This window comes from Diabrotica virgifera, chromosome 5, assembly GCF_917563875.1.
Source record: "Diabrotica virgifera virgifera chromosome 5, PGI_DIABVI_V3a".
NCBI lineage: Eukaryota > Metazoa > Arthropoda > Insecta > Coleoptera > Chrysomelidae > Diabrotica > Diabrotica virgifera.
In genome coordinates this window covers 589,873-608,187 of record NC_065447.1, presented here as the reverse complement: position 1 = coordinate 608,187, position 18,315 = coordinate 589,873, and the positions used below count along the sequence as shown (strand labels likewise).

Sequence of the window (18,315 nt, the reverse complement as noted above, 5' to 3'; positions counted from 1 at the left end):
CTCTAGCTCCCTTAGAAAGCATTTTCGAAATAGGTGAATTGGGTTAAATTATCTTAAAATTATCTGAGGAATCTCCTGTCTTCGTTTGTCGGTAGAGTTTCTGGACACCCTGTATACAAGAATAAAAAACCGCTAAACGCCGTAAAAATGAGTGGCGCATACAATATTCCAGCTACAAAAGATCTGATATGAATATTACGTGGCGCGAAAATGTATATTCATTTTGATGTAAAACAATATTCTAGTTTTATTTTAAAAGATTTTTTCATAATATTTGCCCAATTTGAAATAAAACGCGCCACAAAAGAGTAACTTTGATACAGTTTGAATTTTGAAACTCTTTTGTGGCGCGTTTACTTCAAATTTAGCAAATATTATGAAAAAATATTTTAAAATAAAACTAGAATTTTGTTTTGCATCAAAATGAAAATACATTTTCGCGCCACGTAATATTCATATCAGATCTTTTATAGCTGGAAGATTGTATGCGCCACTCATTTTTACGGCGTTTAGCGGTTTTTTTTATTCTTGTATCAGGAGTTTTTCAAAGTTATTTATAAATTAAATGTATAAAGTTGAATGCAATGTTTCTCGATTACACGTTAAGCTTTGTAAATGGTCGCCTTTGTCGCATTATCTCCCAAATGATCTAGTGTTCATCGAATGTACACTAGATTTTTTTTCTATTCGAAATAGATTGAAAAAAATATTGGGATGGCCGGTTAATGAACTCGGATTGCCCGTTGTCAGATCAAATTAGCGTCGTAACCACTACAACTACATAAACCATTTAGGGAATAATCGTTAATTGAATTATACTTTTGTAGCTTAATAACTTCTAAACGGCTTAACCGATTTTGTTCACTAAACATGAGTTTGAAACGTATTGATAAGAACAAGAAGTATCTTATGCATCTAAGGTCCAGTATGATAACTGAAGCTATTACAGGAATTATTGAGCTTGAAAAACCGTTTTTCCCGTAAGAAATAGATTTGATTATACTTATGAAACCTATAACTTAAAAATTCGAATTTTCCCGGATATAATGTATACACCGTTAGATTCGTTTAGAGTCCTTCTACAAACGCTCAGTTATTGGCGTAATTCGTAGGTTGAAATTTTGAGTAATTGTCGAAAAACCAAAATTTTCAAAGTTTAGTTTTTCAGTTTTTCGGCTATACTGAGCCGTGTGTATGTCTGATCCTGACAGCTTAGACACAATTTGAAAGCTTAACTCAACGCTCTTGATTTGGTGTATTTACTGTTCTCCAGTCTCTTCTTGAACCGAAGATATATACTGCCAAAAAATATGCCGTTTTGTACCTACCAAATCCTATAGCTGGCTTATGGGTAGTCAAAACTCACAAACTACACCGGTTCTGAATCGTCCCTCACCCCCTCTTCAAACACAGAAAAAAAATTCAGATCGGTTTAACTTTTCCATACACATACATACATATATATATCCACAAACATTTTCCCTTTTTTAAATAAAAATTGACTCATATTTCTGAGCTCGGTAACTTTTGAACGGTATAACCGATTTTGAAAATTAGACATGCGTTGGAAAGGTAATGATCGCTTCTATTAGAAGCCGCAAAGGTCGGAGCTAAATTTTCGAAGTTTTTGGGAGTTTTGGGGACGAGAACGAAAAACAGACCCTAAATAGGAAGGGCCGTAAAATCCACACCCTTGGACCAAAATGGATGGTTGACATATGAATAAATGAGTCTTTTCCTGAGTTTTAAGATGGGAGTTGGCCCAATTTTTAATTCAGTCAGATTTAGAAAATCGAAAATTTCGTGTATATATGTATAGTGTCGCGTGTAGGGTGTGTAGGTGTGCGCCACTGGCGAGAACTGCCGTTCTCTGGTAATATTTAGATTGCTATGGTAATTATTGAAATTATATTTTTAAACAAAAGTTTACAGATACAACGTTTAGTGACGAATTTGAACAGGTGATAGTGTACCTACTTTGTATTTGATATCTACTTAAATATTCATAAAAATATATGTACTTATCTTTGGCTTAGATTGTTTGACTGTGGATTAATTCTAAATGATCTTAGACAGCTTGAGTGGCGATTTCAATAATTATATCTTATCATTCTTTTATTGTAATTAATTATGTTTTTTGAAAATGGATTTGTTAGTTGTTGTGTGTTTTTCTTCTACAGAAATAATCTTTTAATTATGTACACTCGATTTGGAAATTAATGATAGCTTGGTTTTTATACGTACAAGGCGACCTTTACTCACAAAAATATACTTTACTGTTACTGTGAATTAAAAAAAAATAGTAAAAAAGGCAAAAAAATCAAAATAACATAATAAAGAAAATCCACAAGGAAAAGAAAATGTTTTCCTGTAGTTGGCTGTATACCATCAATCACAAAATTGGAAAGAAATCCTTTGTAAAAGGTATAATTTTTTTTTATTAAAATCCCTTAAAAGGGCCACATCACAACAAAACGTTTTCGATTTTTATAAAAAATCATCATCAGTGTTCGATCTAAAAATAAGTATAACCGATTTAATGAATATAAAGTTAGTATTTAAATTTTGACAAAGGTTAGAGCAAGTTGGTTATACTTACAAACTGGATGCTAGCTGAGCCACAAAAGAAAAATATCTGGATAAAAACCCTTTACATATAATATAGATGCCTTAAAAGTATTTAAGGCATCTACTTTTAAGGCATCTATATTATATGTAAAGGGTTTTTAACCAGATATTTTTCTTTTGTGGCTCAGCTAGCATCCAGTTTTTAAGTATAACCAACTTGCTCTAACCTTTGTCAAAATTTAAATACTAACTTTATATTCATTAAATCGGTTATACTTATTTTTAGATCGAACACTGATGATGATATTTTTATAAAAATCTAAAACGTTTTGTTGTGATGTGGCCCTTTTAAGGGATTTTATTAAAAAAAATTTATACCTTTTACAAAGGATTTCTTTCCAATTTTATAATAAAGAACTTCACTTCTTACTAGTGATGCAACATGTGAAATAGCATAATGGGACATTTAAAGTTTAAAGGAACGAGAACTTTAAAGTTATTCTTAGGTTTATATAGCTGACTATTTTGGTTTTATTTAGAATATCTTGGCCCTCAATCCACGAGTTAGAGAATACTCCAATTTCGTTCCTTCCAGTGCCACCAAAAAGAACAAGGCTCATTGGAAAAGAAATTTGGACAAGAAATGTAACGTAAGTATTTTTTGTCTTGTTTTGGCTAATAATAAGTTCAATATAAAGGAGGTGTATCGTTGGTGAGTCCGAAGAAAATAAGTACCTAAGTCTTAATAATTTTTATTTATTGAAAGTGATGCTCTTTATTGCATTTTTTGGAAGCACCAGCATATACTATATAAAGCATGTAGTTTTCCAGTTTTTTGTAAACTTTTGTATTGTTATTATTATATTTTAAAATTTGGTATTTCACTTTTAGAGTTGTTCGTCTCTGGATAACAACTTTTCTGATGTCAAACCCACTACTTTGAGCGAGAGAGCAGCTCTAAGAGAAGCAGCCAGATGTTTAAAGTGCGCTGATGCCCCGTGCCAAAAATCTTGCCCAACTCAACTGGATATCAAGTCCTTCATAACTAGCATAGCAAATAAGGTACATACGTCACTTAATTTCACTTTATGTTCCTTACAAATATAGCATCAATTTTAGAATTATTATGGAGCAGCTAAAGCTATATTTTCCGATAATCCATTGGGTATTACATGTGGTATGGTATGTCCCACCAGTGACCTCTGTGTTGGTGGATGTAACTTACAAGCTTCAGAAGAAGGACCCATTAATATTGGTGGATTACAACAATTTGCAACTGAGGTAAGTTTCTTCTTCTTTAAGTGCCGTCCCCCCAATCGGAGGTTGGATATCATCATTGCTATTTTAACTTTATCTACCGTTACTATGAAGAATTCTCTTGAACTACATTTAAACCAGTACCTTACATTTTTCAACCATGATACTCTCCTTCTTTCTATATTCCTTCTTCTGTATTATCAATATTAGCATTTCATATTAGTTCAGAGAAATAAGGAAAAAAATATCCTGTTGGTGACATAACTCCCTCCAGACCGAAACCAAATTTTTTGAGTAGTATGGACATCTATAATAATATTATATATGTTTTTTGCAGACGATTTTGATGATATACATAGTTATACAACAAATGAAGATCAAAAAACGGTAAACTTTGGGATTTTTCGTCTATTACCAAAAAGTTAACCACTTTTAACGAGAGTAAGAAACTCATAAATCGTATAAAAATCTTCAATATGGCCTTCGCTGAATATGTCTATCCTTATTGGTTGTTTAGAAAATTGCAAATTAAGTCATAAATTTTGAGTTTTTTTAAATATCCATAACTTATGTAAAAATTAACTTAGAACCTTCTTATTACACGGAGTGCTGAGACGTCTGGTGCTTAAATCATACCCTAAATTTTAAAGCAATTGGTCAAGTACTTTAAAATTATTTAATTTGTTTTTCCCAAATTAATTTTTTTTGCAACACTATAAGTCGGAAAATGATGAAGTTACAGTAATACTTTAGATAGTTTATGAAAGAAGAAGATTTACACTATTAAATTAATTAAAAAAATGGCAAAAAATAATTCCAAATATTGCAAAATTATTTTGCAAGAACATGTGAATTAGAAAAGGGGGGCTAACTTCGTCCCTAATTGTCCTAGGACAATTGTTTTTTTTTCTAAATATGTATGTATACAAATTCAGTCTTTCTAAATATGAAAAAAATAATTTTTCTACGGGTAACGGTTAAAAAGTTATTCTAATTGTTTATAAGTAAGCAAAAAATCGACATGTTTTTGCAAAATAATTTTACACTGTTTAAAATTACTTTTTGTATTTTTTTTTAATTAAGTTAATAGTATTTATAAATAGTCGAAGAAATGAAGCTGGAAAAATGGCAAAACCTCGCAATTTTTTCGTCTAGCATCAATTTGTACAAATATTTGGGATTAGTCTCATTTTCTCTCTCTAGTTCATTTTCTATATTGAGCCGTTATACGCTTTTGGTTTTTTTAAGGGTGAAAACCACCCCTAATTGTAAAAAATTATAAAATAACATTTTAAACTTTAATATTGTCAACATTTGCTTCTTATTAGTTACATAATGATTGTTTTATGCTTTAAGATATAATAGCATAATATTTCAACCCTTAAAACCACCCTTATTGGAGCTATATATAAAAAGTTTACTTATCCTAAAAGAATAATTTCGGCTTGCATCAATTTACATAAAAATTTGGGGTTAGGATCATCTTACCCTGTACTTCATATTCTATATCACGCTCAAGGGCGTTGATTATTTTTAGGGGTGTAAACTACCCCTTATTGACAAAAAATATATAAAAACATTGTAAACTTTAATATGAGTAAAATTTGGTTTTGACTGGTTAAATAATGATTGTTTTATGCTTTAGGATATAATATTAATATTTCAACCCTTAAAAACCACTCTTAATAACATTGCAATATTTATAAGTAGATAATTTAATAGATCTATACAGAAAAAAAGTAGAAATAAAGAATTAGGTACAAAAACATTTATTTACACAAAAATACGAATTTACAAATATGTAAAAATACACATACAAATAGTTTTTTAGTCATCATCCAGTATACGAACAGGTTCTGTGGTATTGTATACATTGAAATTGCTCTATAACGGGACTATTCGAATTTTTCGAAAAAAAAAAATAGTTTTATAAACATAGCTCCTTCATTTTTGGCGATAAAAAGTTTTTTCAATAATGGTTTTGTAGGATTTTTGAAGAGTTATAAGACTAAATTAAATTCCGTAAGATCCCTTAATTTTTAATTGACGTGAGTTTAAAGGGCTCGAATAAGGGGGTGTTTGCTCGTAAATAGATGTTTTAAACAGCTATATCTCGCTAACTATTCACTGTAATGAAAATCTACGAACAAGAAAATTTTAGTTATTAAAAAAGCAACAATTTAGTAGTCTATCATTTTTTTCGTATCTCCATTATCTTCATAGATATTTTGAAGACAATGATAAAAAATGCGATATTGCAAAAAATCAATTTTTCTTTTAAACTCCAATTTTTTTCTAAAATTAGGTCTTTTAAATAGGTCAAACTTCTTGGGTGTATTGATAATATAAATTTAAAAGGAATTACAGAAAGGCGAAGACCAATTTTTAATTACGAGGGTAGTTAGAGGGTTGTTTTCACTGTTTTTTTTTTCGTATATAAAAACAGCTACCGACTTTTTTTTGACCATACGTTGCTCAATTTTTATGCTAGAAACTTTTTATTTTTTTTTGAAAAATCTTATTATGTGCTTGAAAAAACATCATTTCAGTTTTCCTGGAAAAATGCAAAGTTTTCCTGTTACTTGGCTTTAATTATTTCTAATTATGCATTTGACGAAAAAAGCTAACCTTTAACATGCCGTATCTCGGTTTGTATTGGTCGTAAAAATATTATAGAAAAACAGTTTGGTTTGTGTTACTAAAAGATACAATTTTGATATCTACATTTTTTTGATTAAATGCATATTTTTCAAGATATTCTCAAAAAACCCTCTAAAAAAGTCGATTTTTCCGTCGAAAAACTATTACTTTCAACCACGAATAACTCGAAAAATATTAGTTTTACGAAGAAAATGTAAAAAACCTTTTTTTCTTAGAATTACTTTTTACATCGATTTAAGTACATGGTTAAAATGTAATAAAAAATTCCCATCTCCAAGATGGGGTGGCAACCACCCCCAAGGTTTGAGCGTACAGCGGCATGATATAGAAAATGATCATTGGACTATTCCCTACCTTCTGTGAAAATTTCAAATAAATCCATGCTGGACGAAAAAATTGCGAGCCAAAATGCTTCATTTCCTCTACTAAAATGTTCTTCTTTCATAAACTTTCCGAAGAATTACTGTAACCTAATATTTTCTGACTTATCATGTTGCAAAAAAAATGAATTTGAGATAAACAAATTAAATAACTTTTAAACCATTTGACCAATGGCTTTGAAATTTAAAATATAATTTAAGCACAAGAAGTCTCAGCATTCCGTGTAAAAAGAAGGTTCTAACTTAATTTTTACATAAGTTATGAACATTTACAAAATCTCAAAATTTATTACTTATTTTGCAATTTTTTAAGCAACCAATAAGGATAGACATATTCAGTGAACGCCATGTTGAAGTTTTTTTTATGATTTATGAGTTTCTTATTCTCAAATTTTTTTAGAATGCTTCACTTTTTAGTAATAGACAAAAAAAAAAAACGAAAATTTACCGTTTTTTGATCTTCATTTGTTTATAACTATGTATATCATCAAAATCGGCTGCAGGAAACATAAAATATACGCTCTGAGCTTCTCTGGTGTCGCTCCTAGCGGTTACTAATTCAACGTTCACCGGTAATTTTTAAATTTATTATTTAATTGTTATCGCTTAATATTTACAAAGCAAAAAATTAATCAAATTGTAATCGATTTTTTTAAGATTTTGCTAATCATTTTGACGTTCTATTGATAAAATATGAATTTCTTACTTAGGATACTTTCACAATTATCGTGTAGATGGCGCTAAGATTAATAGATTAATTTATAATTACATATTACGGAACATTAAAAAAACTTAAATTCAGTATTTAAAACGTAAGTATATTTAAGGTAAAAATATATACCACAGCGTTGACCAACTAATATTTTTTATAATTAATGTTTTTAATTTTAATTTTAAATTAATCACTTTGACATTTATGTCAAATTTCCGGTAAACGTTTAGAGACTTGCCACTACTGGCGCTCGCGAATTTGTAAATATCCCCTCTACGTACGAGCTCACAGCGTATAGGTTTAATATAGATGTCCATACTACTCAAAAAATTTGGTTTCGACCTGGAGGGGGATGTGTCACGAGAAAAATCTTATTTCTCTGGACTATATCGCTGTTTAAAATATTGTAACTGTAATGAATATGAGTTTTTAATCAACGAATTTTATTTACAGATATTTAGTAAAATGGGTGTTAAACAGACCCGAGATCCAAGAACCCCTAGACCGAAAAATCCCGATTCTAAAATAGTTTTGGTAGGTGCAGGACCTGCGTCTTTGTCATGTGCTTCGTTCCTTGGCCGTTTAGGGTACGATGACGTTACAATTTTTGAAAAGAACGATGTCATTGGTGGTTTAAGGTGAGCATATTTACATTTCTTATCTATTTGATCTAAAATTTTTACTAATTTAAAGCCTATTCTCTTCTTATTTTCAGTACCACTGAAATCCCCCAATACCGACTTCCAGCATCTGTAGTAAACTTCGAAATAAGCTTGGTACAAGATTTAGGAGTAAAGATCCAAACTGGCAGATCCCTTTCCACCAAAGACCTCACAGTAGATAGACTCCTAAAAGACGCCAAAGCTGTGTTCCTAGGAATAGGTCTTCCCCAACCCAAAATAGACCCCCTCTTCAAAGATTTAACCGCAGAAATGGGTTTCTACAGCTCCAAATCGTTTTTGCCCAAGGTTGCGCGAGCTAGCAAGAATACGGACAATGCCAGTTGTCCTTGCAAGCAAAGTGCCGAGATGTTGCCAAAATTACATGGAAATGTGATTGTTTTGGGAGCAGGTGACACTGCTTTTGACTGCGCCACTTCAGCTTTGAGATGCGGAGCCAAGAAAGTCTTTGTGGTGTTTAGGAGAGGATTTACTAATATTAGAGCCGTACCAGAGGAGGTAAGTTGCTGCAGGACACTTTATATCCATAAGTATTTGTACATATTAGGCAGAATTCCTGAATCACCTGACATTTAACAAGTGACATTTAACTTACTCACATATTAATGCTTATTTGATTTTTTGACTATTTTAATGTTTATGCTTTCTACCTGTAGGTGTCAGTAGCAGTTGAAGAGAAATGTGAATTGATAGGATTTTTGGCTCCTCATTCTGTTAATGTTAAAAATGGAAAAATTGTTTCCGTTACATTCAGTAGAACTGAAGAAACTGAAGATGGCAAGTGGGTACAAGATACTGAACAGCTAAATACCATCAAATCAAGCTTCTTAATATCAGCGTTTGGATCAGGAGTAGAAGATCAGGAAGGTAAGCTTATTTTCTGTCTCTATCTTGGTCTTTCTGTTTCTCTCTGTGTCCCTAGCGAAATTTTGTCTCAGGATATAACCAGCTACAGCAAACATTGGCGAGTTCAAGTGTTTCTGAAGAGTAGTGTACACTTCTGATCCATTCGCTGCTTAAATTAGGTTAGGTTAACTGATGTGAGATAACACCTCACTATAAACGATGTCTGCTGTAGTTCCCATTAAAGTTTTCCTCCTTCTTTCTTCTTGCAATATCTGACCTATATAATCTGTATATCCATGGACACTGCAAAAACAACATTAATCTTCTCCTCTTGCTTCTAGTCATCGATGCTTTAGCTCCTCTGAAACTAGGACCTAAAAACCTGCCAGTAGTTGATGTTAATACTATGCAGACATCTCATCCTTCGGTGTGGTGTGGTGGAGATCTCGCTGGAGTCGCTGAAACTACAGTGGAAGCTGTGAATGATGGAAAAATAGCAGCCTGGTACATGCACTGTGCTTTAGAGGTAAAATCCTGTACATATATTAACTCAAATTATTGAAATTACAGTCGAACCCGCTTATTGGAATAGCCTTGGTGCCAAGCAAAAGTATTCGTATAACCGAGTTATTCTAATAACAAATCCTTGGTTGCTAGTAGAAACGTTGCGGGACCTCAAATTTCTATTCTTTAAACCGGGATATTCCTATAACAGGTATTCTAATAAGCGGGTTCGACTGTATATATTTTTAATACAAAACAGCAAAAGGCATGTTTTGGAAATTATTATATTGATTTTAAACAGAAGTTCACTTACTTGGGAAAAAAGATATACTTTTGGGAACGTTAATCACAGAAAATAGCGACTGTACTGCAGAAATAATAGTGATTATTTCATTCATAGGAGATTCTGACCAATAGAAAGCTACAGAAATAAAAATTAAACTGATTATTTTTTGATGATTTTAACTTCCAATCGTATAGTAAGATATTTGATCACGTGTTTAATTCTGTCCAATCAGATTAAAATTATACTGAGAATTATCTACTGTAGAAAATTCCGGATAGATTTTTTTTATGTAGATTGTTTCTGTTTAATCGCAACCAGTTTCCTAGTTTTGACAACTGTCACATTTAAGAAAATATCCATAATATACGTATTAAAAAATAATCTTCCGAATATCACACGACAGTAAGAATAAATACGAAAATAATGCTTCATTTTTACTCAAATTTGTTGTCATTCGGCAGTAGCCACTCGAGCCCTGCAGGCTCTCGTGTCTATTGCCAGACAAAAAACTGTCGCAATATTTTCAATTTATTCTCACTCTCTTGTGATATTATACCCAATAATTTTTGATAATATCCCGTCGTCAAGTATATTACGTCAGATGCCCTTCGTTGCTACGAAAAAATACATTCAGTGACATTAATGACAATTAATGTTTTAAAAATTATAAAAGTGATGACTTTCAACCGTCAAATATTTATACCAACTGTGTGTATAATTGTACTAATTTGTACTTACATAAATAAATTGCAATAAAATTTTGGTTTTGAACAGTTTTATTCATGAAATAATCGCAACAAATTGCACTCGATCTCTAAAATTATTATCTAATTTTTGCCCTCCTTCCACTTTGACATAATTTCACTCCCCTTCGGGTCGTAAAATTAAAACTGTCAAAGTGTCACTAGGGAAAAATTCGATAATTTTAGAGCTCTTGTGCAATTACTACTGAGAATTGAAAGAGCACGTGCCAACTTCGTGAAAATGAAAAATATTTTATGCAGCAAAGATTTGACATTTACCCTCAGACTAAGACTAATTAAATGTTGTGTACACAGTGTGCTTTACTACGGAGCAGAATCATGGACATTAAATCAAAATGCAATAAATCGACTTAACGCGTTTGGAATGTGGACATTTAGAATAGTGTTAAGGATTTCATGGGTAGATAGAGGATAGAGTTACGAATATAGAAGTGTTAAGGAGGATTGGCAGAGGGAGGGAAATTGAAAACACAATAAAAGAAAGGAAATTACAATATCTCGGACGTGTGATGAGAGGTGAAAGATATAACATATTGAGACTCATAGTTCAAGGAGAAATAGGGGGTAGCAGAAGCGTAGGAAGGAGACACTTTTCTTGGTTGGGGAACCTGGATTGGGGATCCTTCGTCGCGTAGGGGGCACTTAAAGAAGAAGAAGTTCACTGTTTTAAAAACGACTTTACTGGTCTAAATCTAAACCATATCTCAACTATTAGCCCAATAAATGACCGTTTTGAAGTGTAATTTCCAGGGGCAACTCTGAATTGCATGAAAATTTGGATTTAGGTTCTACTTACCCTCCACTTCAAAGTTGAATTTGTGCCGTTGGTTGCTTTTACTTGGGGGGTGACATTTACCCCTTCTCGGGGGGTGAAAAACGCGTGTTTAAAATAAGGCCGGAAATGGATAAATTGACTTATTTTAAGCACCTTTTGTTCTATAAAGTTTTTTATGTAAGTCAATACTTTTCGAGTTATTCGCGATTTAAAATGTTGATTTTTCGACAAAAAAACTACGTTTTAAGACCGTTTTTCTCAAATAACTCAAAAAGTAAATATTTTATCGAAAAAATTATTTTTAGGAGAAGTGTAGCCTATAAAAAAAAACGAAAAAAATTGTGTACCAGTAAAGTCTACAAATTGAGTAGAAGCAAAGTTGTAGCTCATGAAAAATACGTTCTTATTCGTCTAATTCCAATCGAATAATTCAACGCGAAATCACCGAAGAAAGAAGCATTTTTCGGGAAAACCTTCTTAACATTTTTGAAGTTTCGAAAAAAGCTTATTATTTGTTTTTTACAAAAGTTTACAGGATCAAAAATAAACGAGTTACACTGAAAAAAAAAGTTGGCCCCTTTTTTTGGTAAAAAAATCGTGAAAACCTCCCTCTATTTAGCACCCTAAATGAAATTAATCGTTTGGCTTTACCATATATTTTAACTGTATGTGTATTGTTTATATGATCTGAAAGTTTGATTGGTTTTTGAAAACATTTGGTCTTATAGTAAAAAAAAAATTGCTAAAAATTTTTGAAAAATTTAATTTTTTCAAAGTAACTTAAAAAGTATTAGTGATAAGAAAAATCTTAAAGAGTAAAAAAATGTAGGTTTTTATTATAAATATGCTAGTTTCATTTTGTTTCTCCGTAAGACAAAAATTGGTTAAGATATGGCTGTTCAAAATTTACATACACTCGTGATTAGTGACCCATTCAAGCTTTCTCAATTATAACCCTTTCAAAAATAAACACTTTAAACCGGCGAGACTAACAGATCATATAAAAAATAGATAGGTAAGTAAATTGTTTGTAAAGCGGTAGCAATTAATTTCATTTGGGGAGCTAAACACGGCGAGATTTTCATAATTTTTTACAAAGAAAAGAGAGGGTCAACTTTATTTTGAGCGTAACTCGCTTATTTTTAATGCTAAAACTTTTGTTAACAATTAAAACAAAGCTTTTTATAAACACTTTAAAAAAGTTTAAATGGGTTTTTCCCGAAAAGTGCTTAATTTTTCGGTGATTTCACCTTGAAATATTCGATTTGGAATTAGACGAATGAGAACGTATTTTTCATGAGCTACAACTTTGTTTTTATTTGATTGATAGACTTTACTGATACCGTTGATTGAGGTATTGGACGGCACCCATATTAATATTTCAATCAACGCTGATACACCATTTTTTTGTGTTTTTTATAAGCTACACTTTTGCTAAGGATATTTTTTTCGATAAAATATTTACTTTTTGAGTTATTTGCGAAAAACCGTCTGAAAACGTAGTTTTTTGTAGAAAAATCAACATTTTCAATGGCAAATAACTCGAAAAGTATTGACTTACGTAAAAAACTCTATAGAACAAAAGTTGCTTAAAATCAGTCAATTTATCCATTTTTCCGGTCTTATCTTGAACGTATGGTTTTTCACCCCCGAGAAGGGGTGACTGTCAGCCCCCAAGTAAAAGCAACCAACGGCACAATTTCAACTTTGAAGTGGAGGGTAAGTAGAACCTAAATCCAAATTTTCATGCAATTCGGAGTTGACCCTGAAAATTACACGGTATCGCCGAATTTCCCGTTCATTTACTGGGCTATATATCTAATCTATTTAAAATCACACCATATCTAAATCGCCTGGAAGATTGTTTAGAAATATTTAGTACAGTTTAAAACTTATTTACAATTTTTAACAGGTTTGGACATGATCACAACAGAAAAAGATATGAGTTGAGCAATATTAGGTCTGTTATTGCAGACCTAAGGTTGCAGATTTACTGCTTATTAGGAACGATTTTGCTGGTGCATATCTAAACCATCTAACTAAAAGAAACCATATCTAAACCATCTAAACGATACGCGATGGTTTAGAAATGGTTTAGTAGAGTTTGAAACTTATTTTAAATTTTAACAAGTTTAGAACCAGTTTGGAAGTGGTTTACAAAAAGTCTTTATTATGTTTTAGGGTTTACCATCAACTACAAAACCAAAACTACCCTTGTTCCACACGGATATAGATGAGGTAGATATTTCTGTAGATATTTGCGGGGTAAAATTCGAAAATCCCTTCGGGTTGGCTTCAGCTCCTCCAGTAACCAGTGCTCCGATGGTTAGAAGAGCCTTTGAACAAGGATGGGGCTTTATCGTGACGAAGACATTTTGCTTAGACAAGGTTAGTACTTTTTTTAATGAATAAGGGTTTTTAAATAGGCAATGATCTTTTATCACTGTTGCAACATTAGGATTTCATTGTCTTTTAGAACGAAGTGACGAATATATCTCCTCGAATCGTCCGGGGATCTACTTCGGGTAATAATTATGGACCGCAACAGGGATCGTTCTTAAATATCGAAGTTATATCTGAAAAATGTCTGGACTATTGGCTACAAGGAATAAGAGAGTTGAAGAAGGATCATCCTACCAAGGTATGTTTATTTACATACATTTTTATTCATTTTAGTGAGAAAGTTCTTCATAAATGCGGAAATAAACGCATTTATATGGATTTTAATAAATAATAATATGGTAGGTATATGGATAATAGGTATATGGAATTTAATAAATCGAGCACCTTTTCATGAAACTGATAAGGTGATTCGTTTGGTTTTTGTTTTAAATTAACAAGATCTTGATTAAGGCAATTTTCATCTCTTTGGTCGGCAAAATTTAAAATTAATGTATTTTTTATACCATCCCAATCAGTATAGCAATAATTTCTTCAGCTCTTCCTTCTAACTTATTTAAAATTCCGTTCAATTTCAATAGTAAACAATTTTGAAAACTACTAGGGTTATTTGTATCAAAATAATGCCTTAAGATTGATTCAGTTGTATTTATGAATCTGTAGAGTTTATTTATATTGCCATCAACACGAGGAATAATCGCCAAATTGGCGATATCTAACTTAGGTACAATAGTAGTAGTATTTGAAGTACTTGGTGAAGTCATCTTATCTTTATTTATTACTTTTCTTTCTTATATACTAATCTATCAAAAATAAATAAAATAATATCATAAAGGTCGACCATAGTTCAGGCGCTGACACATTAGATTTAGGGTATTGGCCTATATGGGGTCAATGGCTATAACTCGCGTATTCGGTTCAATATTCATTTACTATTTGTACTATGACAACCATGTAATAAAAATGTTTGTTTTTAGATCATTATTGCTAGCGCTATGTGTGAATATATCGAAAAAGATTGGAGGGAAATAACAAAACGAGTAGAAGAAGCTGGAGCTGATATGTTGGAGCTGAACTTGAGCTGTCCTCATGGAGTCAAAGAATCTGGAATGGGATTGGCTTGCGGACAAGTAAGTATTTCTCATATATAGTTAATACTCGGGGCCCGGATAGCCCAGGCGGTAGCATGTCTGACTTCCACGCAGGTAAGCCGAGGTTCGAAACCCAGCGCCGGCTAGAACACCTAGACATTTTTAAAATGTCTATAAACCCCAGGCCGACTCAGCCTAAATAGAAATGAGTACTTTGAGTAAAACCAGGGGTTGAAGCGTAAAGCTCTGGCCCTGTTACCTTCCTTGTATACCGTAGACCGTAGATATAGCACACTACCCTGCTATAATCCCAAAGCCGCGTTAGCGGTATAAAACGGGAGACTATTATTATTAATAATTAATAGTCAAGAAGTATAGGTTATTTAGATAATAGGAATTAATATAGCACAAGAGCCGTTGGAAGGCCGCCGAAAAGGTGGAAAGACAATGTACAGTCAACAACAACTGAAACAGAATAAGATGCAGACAAACAGGAGTAATCCTAGTCGCGCGAAGAAGAAGAAGAAGAAGAAGTATAGGTTTTGAATAGTGTTAGAAGTTACTTGTGGTTTAATAGTCCTAGTTGTTCTATTTCTACAGTTATATTTAATGGATTTTGATATAAGGAAAAGTACAAAATTGAGAATATTTTTAAGTTTTCGTTTTTTTTTAAAACAACTAATGATATGTTTTATGCATAGAATGCAGAAATGGTAAAGAATATTTCCAGCTGGGTGAGAAGTACCGTAAAGATACCATTTTTCATCAAATTGACACCAAATATTACCGATATTACAGTTTTAGCACAAGCTGCAAAAGATGGTAAGTATGTAAGCTTTATTTTACTTTAATATTATTATGCTAATTATTTATTGGCGATTGTACAGTCTTAAACGAAACGTTTAGCTTCCTTTTGTTCTTCTTTTAGTACCATGCCCGATTGTCGAACGTTGACGATCATATTGGCAATGCAGTAGAACCCCGATTATCCGTGTGTGGATTATCCGGGTTTCGCATTATCCATGCTATGATTTTCTATTACTTAAATTGCATTTTTGAGGTTTTATCAAAATAGCGTCACTGTAAATCACTCGACGGAAACTCTATACGCGGAGATGGAGACTCATAATGAAAGATTTATTTTTTCTGTTGTCTTTTTATGGTAGGGCTATATGTATGGATATACGTACATATGTATTACAATAAGAAATAAATGTTCGGATTATCCGTGCTTTTCAATTATTCATGCCAACGTCCGGTCCCGAGGAGCACGGATAATCGGGGTTCTACTGTAATAACTTTTTCTCTGATTGTAACTTTCGAATTTTTATATTTTTTCTTATTTCTGTGGTCTTATTCATTCGGTGTAAAACTATTTTATTTCTTATTCGATCAACCCAACTTATCTGCAATATTCGTCGGCAGATCCACATCTCAAAGGCCTTCAATATTTTCATTAGTATCTCCGTAAATGTCCATCTCTCTATGCCACACAGAAATGTGGAGAGTACGTAGCAGCGCACAGTGGTCCAAAATCCCGAAAAGCTGGCCAAAAGTAAAAAAAAAATTCAACGTTTCGAGAATATTATTACATTTTCTAAAAGATAATTAAATTCCCTCTTCAGTATTGGCAACCCTACAGTTATATCTCCTATATCTGAATATCTCCCACGTCGCATAGGATTAGCCTGGGCAGCGTTTGGTAAACTGAGCTATGTATTTAAATCGGACTTACCCATATGCCTGAAAAGGAAAATCTTTGACCAGTGTGTATTGCCTGTACTCACATATGGAGCGGAAACATTAACACTCACAAAAAAGGTAGTGAACAAGATTCGCATAACTCAGAGGGCTATGGAGCGCCAGATGTTGGGTGTCTCCCTGAGGGACCGAATCCCAAACGAAGAAATACGTCGTAGAACAAAAACAGCGGACGCCATCGAAAGAATCGCGTCACTCAAGTGGAATTGGGCAGGACACGTCGCCAGATTGTCAGACAATCGATGGACAAAACGTATTGTCGAGTGGAGGCCACGAGAAGAAGCACTACGGAGCAGAGGGCGACCACCAACCAGATGGGCTGACGATCTGAAGCGTATTGTCGGCAACTGGATGCAAGCCGCACAAAACAGAGAAAGATGGAAAGAGCTGAGGGAGACCTATGTCCAGCAGTGGACGCGTACGGGTTGATGATGATCTGAATTTCCAGTTCAGTTCAAAGTTGACTTTCGTACGGAACAGAAGCGCAGTTAATAATAACGAATATTTTATACGTATAGTCTTGTGCGTGTATCTCGAAAACGAAGTGCGCAAATTCAATTCTGCAAAATGGAGGATAGTCGTGGAGCCATCTTTAATAAAAGCCTATATCAAAATATTTGTAAATTTGTTATATTTAGTAGATTTTAAGTTGAAGCTACGTAATAAGAAAGTATATATTTTGAAAAAATTAAATTTTCAGATAACCAAATAGTTATGTATTCCATCGAATTCCAAGATGTTACTACAATCATCTTTTAGCTTATATTTTTGTCTTTAAGATAAAAAAAAATTAGCTGCTACTGTCTGCTCCTTTGGTTTTGCGAGAATATGAATCGTTAACAACGAAGAATAAACAGATCATGCCGCAGCATTCAGGTAGTTGTTATGACTGTAGATCTTTAGTTATTTCAGTATCGTAGGGTAAAATCGTAGATAAAAGGGTCAGGTATAGTATTGTTGAGAAATAAAGTAAACATTTGTTTTGACTTTCATATGCTTAATAATCGAATTTAACGTTGGAATACAAATTTGGTGGATTGCATCCGTCATTTTGTTTTTTGAAATTTCGATTTCGGACTCGTAATCAACAACCTCAAAAACCCCCGGATATCAAATTTCTACGGTATTACATATTATATTTAAAATACATAAACCCGCCATATTACAATCGCCATTTTGTTTTTTGCAATTTAGACTTCGGACTCTTAATAAGCGACCTCAAAAACCCCTGGATGCATAATTTCATACAAATCAAAAAACGCTTTCATATTTTGGCCATATTTTCGGGTTTTTGGATCACTGTGCATCGTATTAATTTGATTTTAAGGTTTAATGTAATACCTCTATTAATGAGTACCTATATTCTTTAGTTGCTTCTTCCTTTCCTCCTTTAGCATTCTCTATTATCAATTATTTACAAGGATCTTTGCCCCTTTATATCTACTTATCTCGCTCCTTTCTACAGTTAATGTGTTCCTAGTAATTTTTGACATATTAGATGCGTTGTCAATACATATCTTTTAGTGTGTTTTCTTTTTTTATTAATTCTATATCATTTGTTAAGACAATTGGGACGTTTTTCGATCTCGATAGCTTCTCAGATGATCTCTTGTTTGAGAAACAAATGATA

At 32.6% G+C, this 18,315-nt stretch overlaps 1 protein-coding gene across 1 annotated transcript in view; it reads left to right on the top strand.

Annotated features, from left to right (window-relative positions):
• LOC114333778 (dihydropyrimidine dehydrogenase [NADP(+)]) overlaps window positions 1-18,315 on the top strand; it is a 39,346-nt gene that overhangs the window by 14,065 nt on the left and 6,966 nt on the right. The window contains exons 2-12 of the mRNA XM_050651201.1: window positions 3,108-3,218; window positions 3,460-3,630; window positions 3,688-3,849; window positions 8,032-8,216; window positions 8,294-8,756; window positions 8,915-9,125; window positions 9,446-9,630; window positions 13,615-13,821; window positions 13,910-14,074; window positions 14,811-14,963; window positions 15,626-15,746. Of these exons, the coding sequence (XP_050507158.1) occupies window positions 3,108-3,218; window positions 3,460-3,630; window positions 3,688-3,849; window positions 8,032-8,216; window positions 8,294-8,756; window positions 8,915-9,125; window positions 9,446-9,630; window positions 13,615-13,821; window positions 13,910-14,074; window positions 14,811-14,963; window positions 15,626-15,746 (2,134 nt within the window). The remainder of the gene's footprint in view (window positions 1-3,107; window positions 3,219-3,459; window positions 3,631-3,687; window positions 3,850-8,031; window positions 8,217-8,293; window positions 8,757-8,914; window positions 9,126-9,445; window positions 9,631-13,614; window positions 13,822-13,909; window positions 14,075-14,810; window positions 14,964-15,625; window positions 15,747-18,315) is intronic.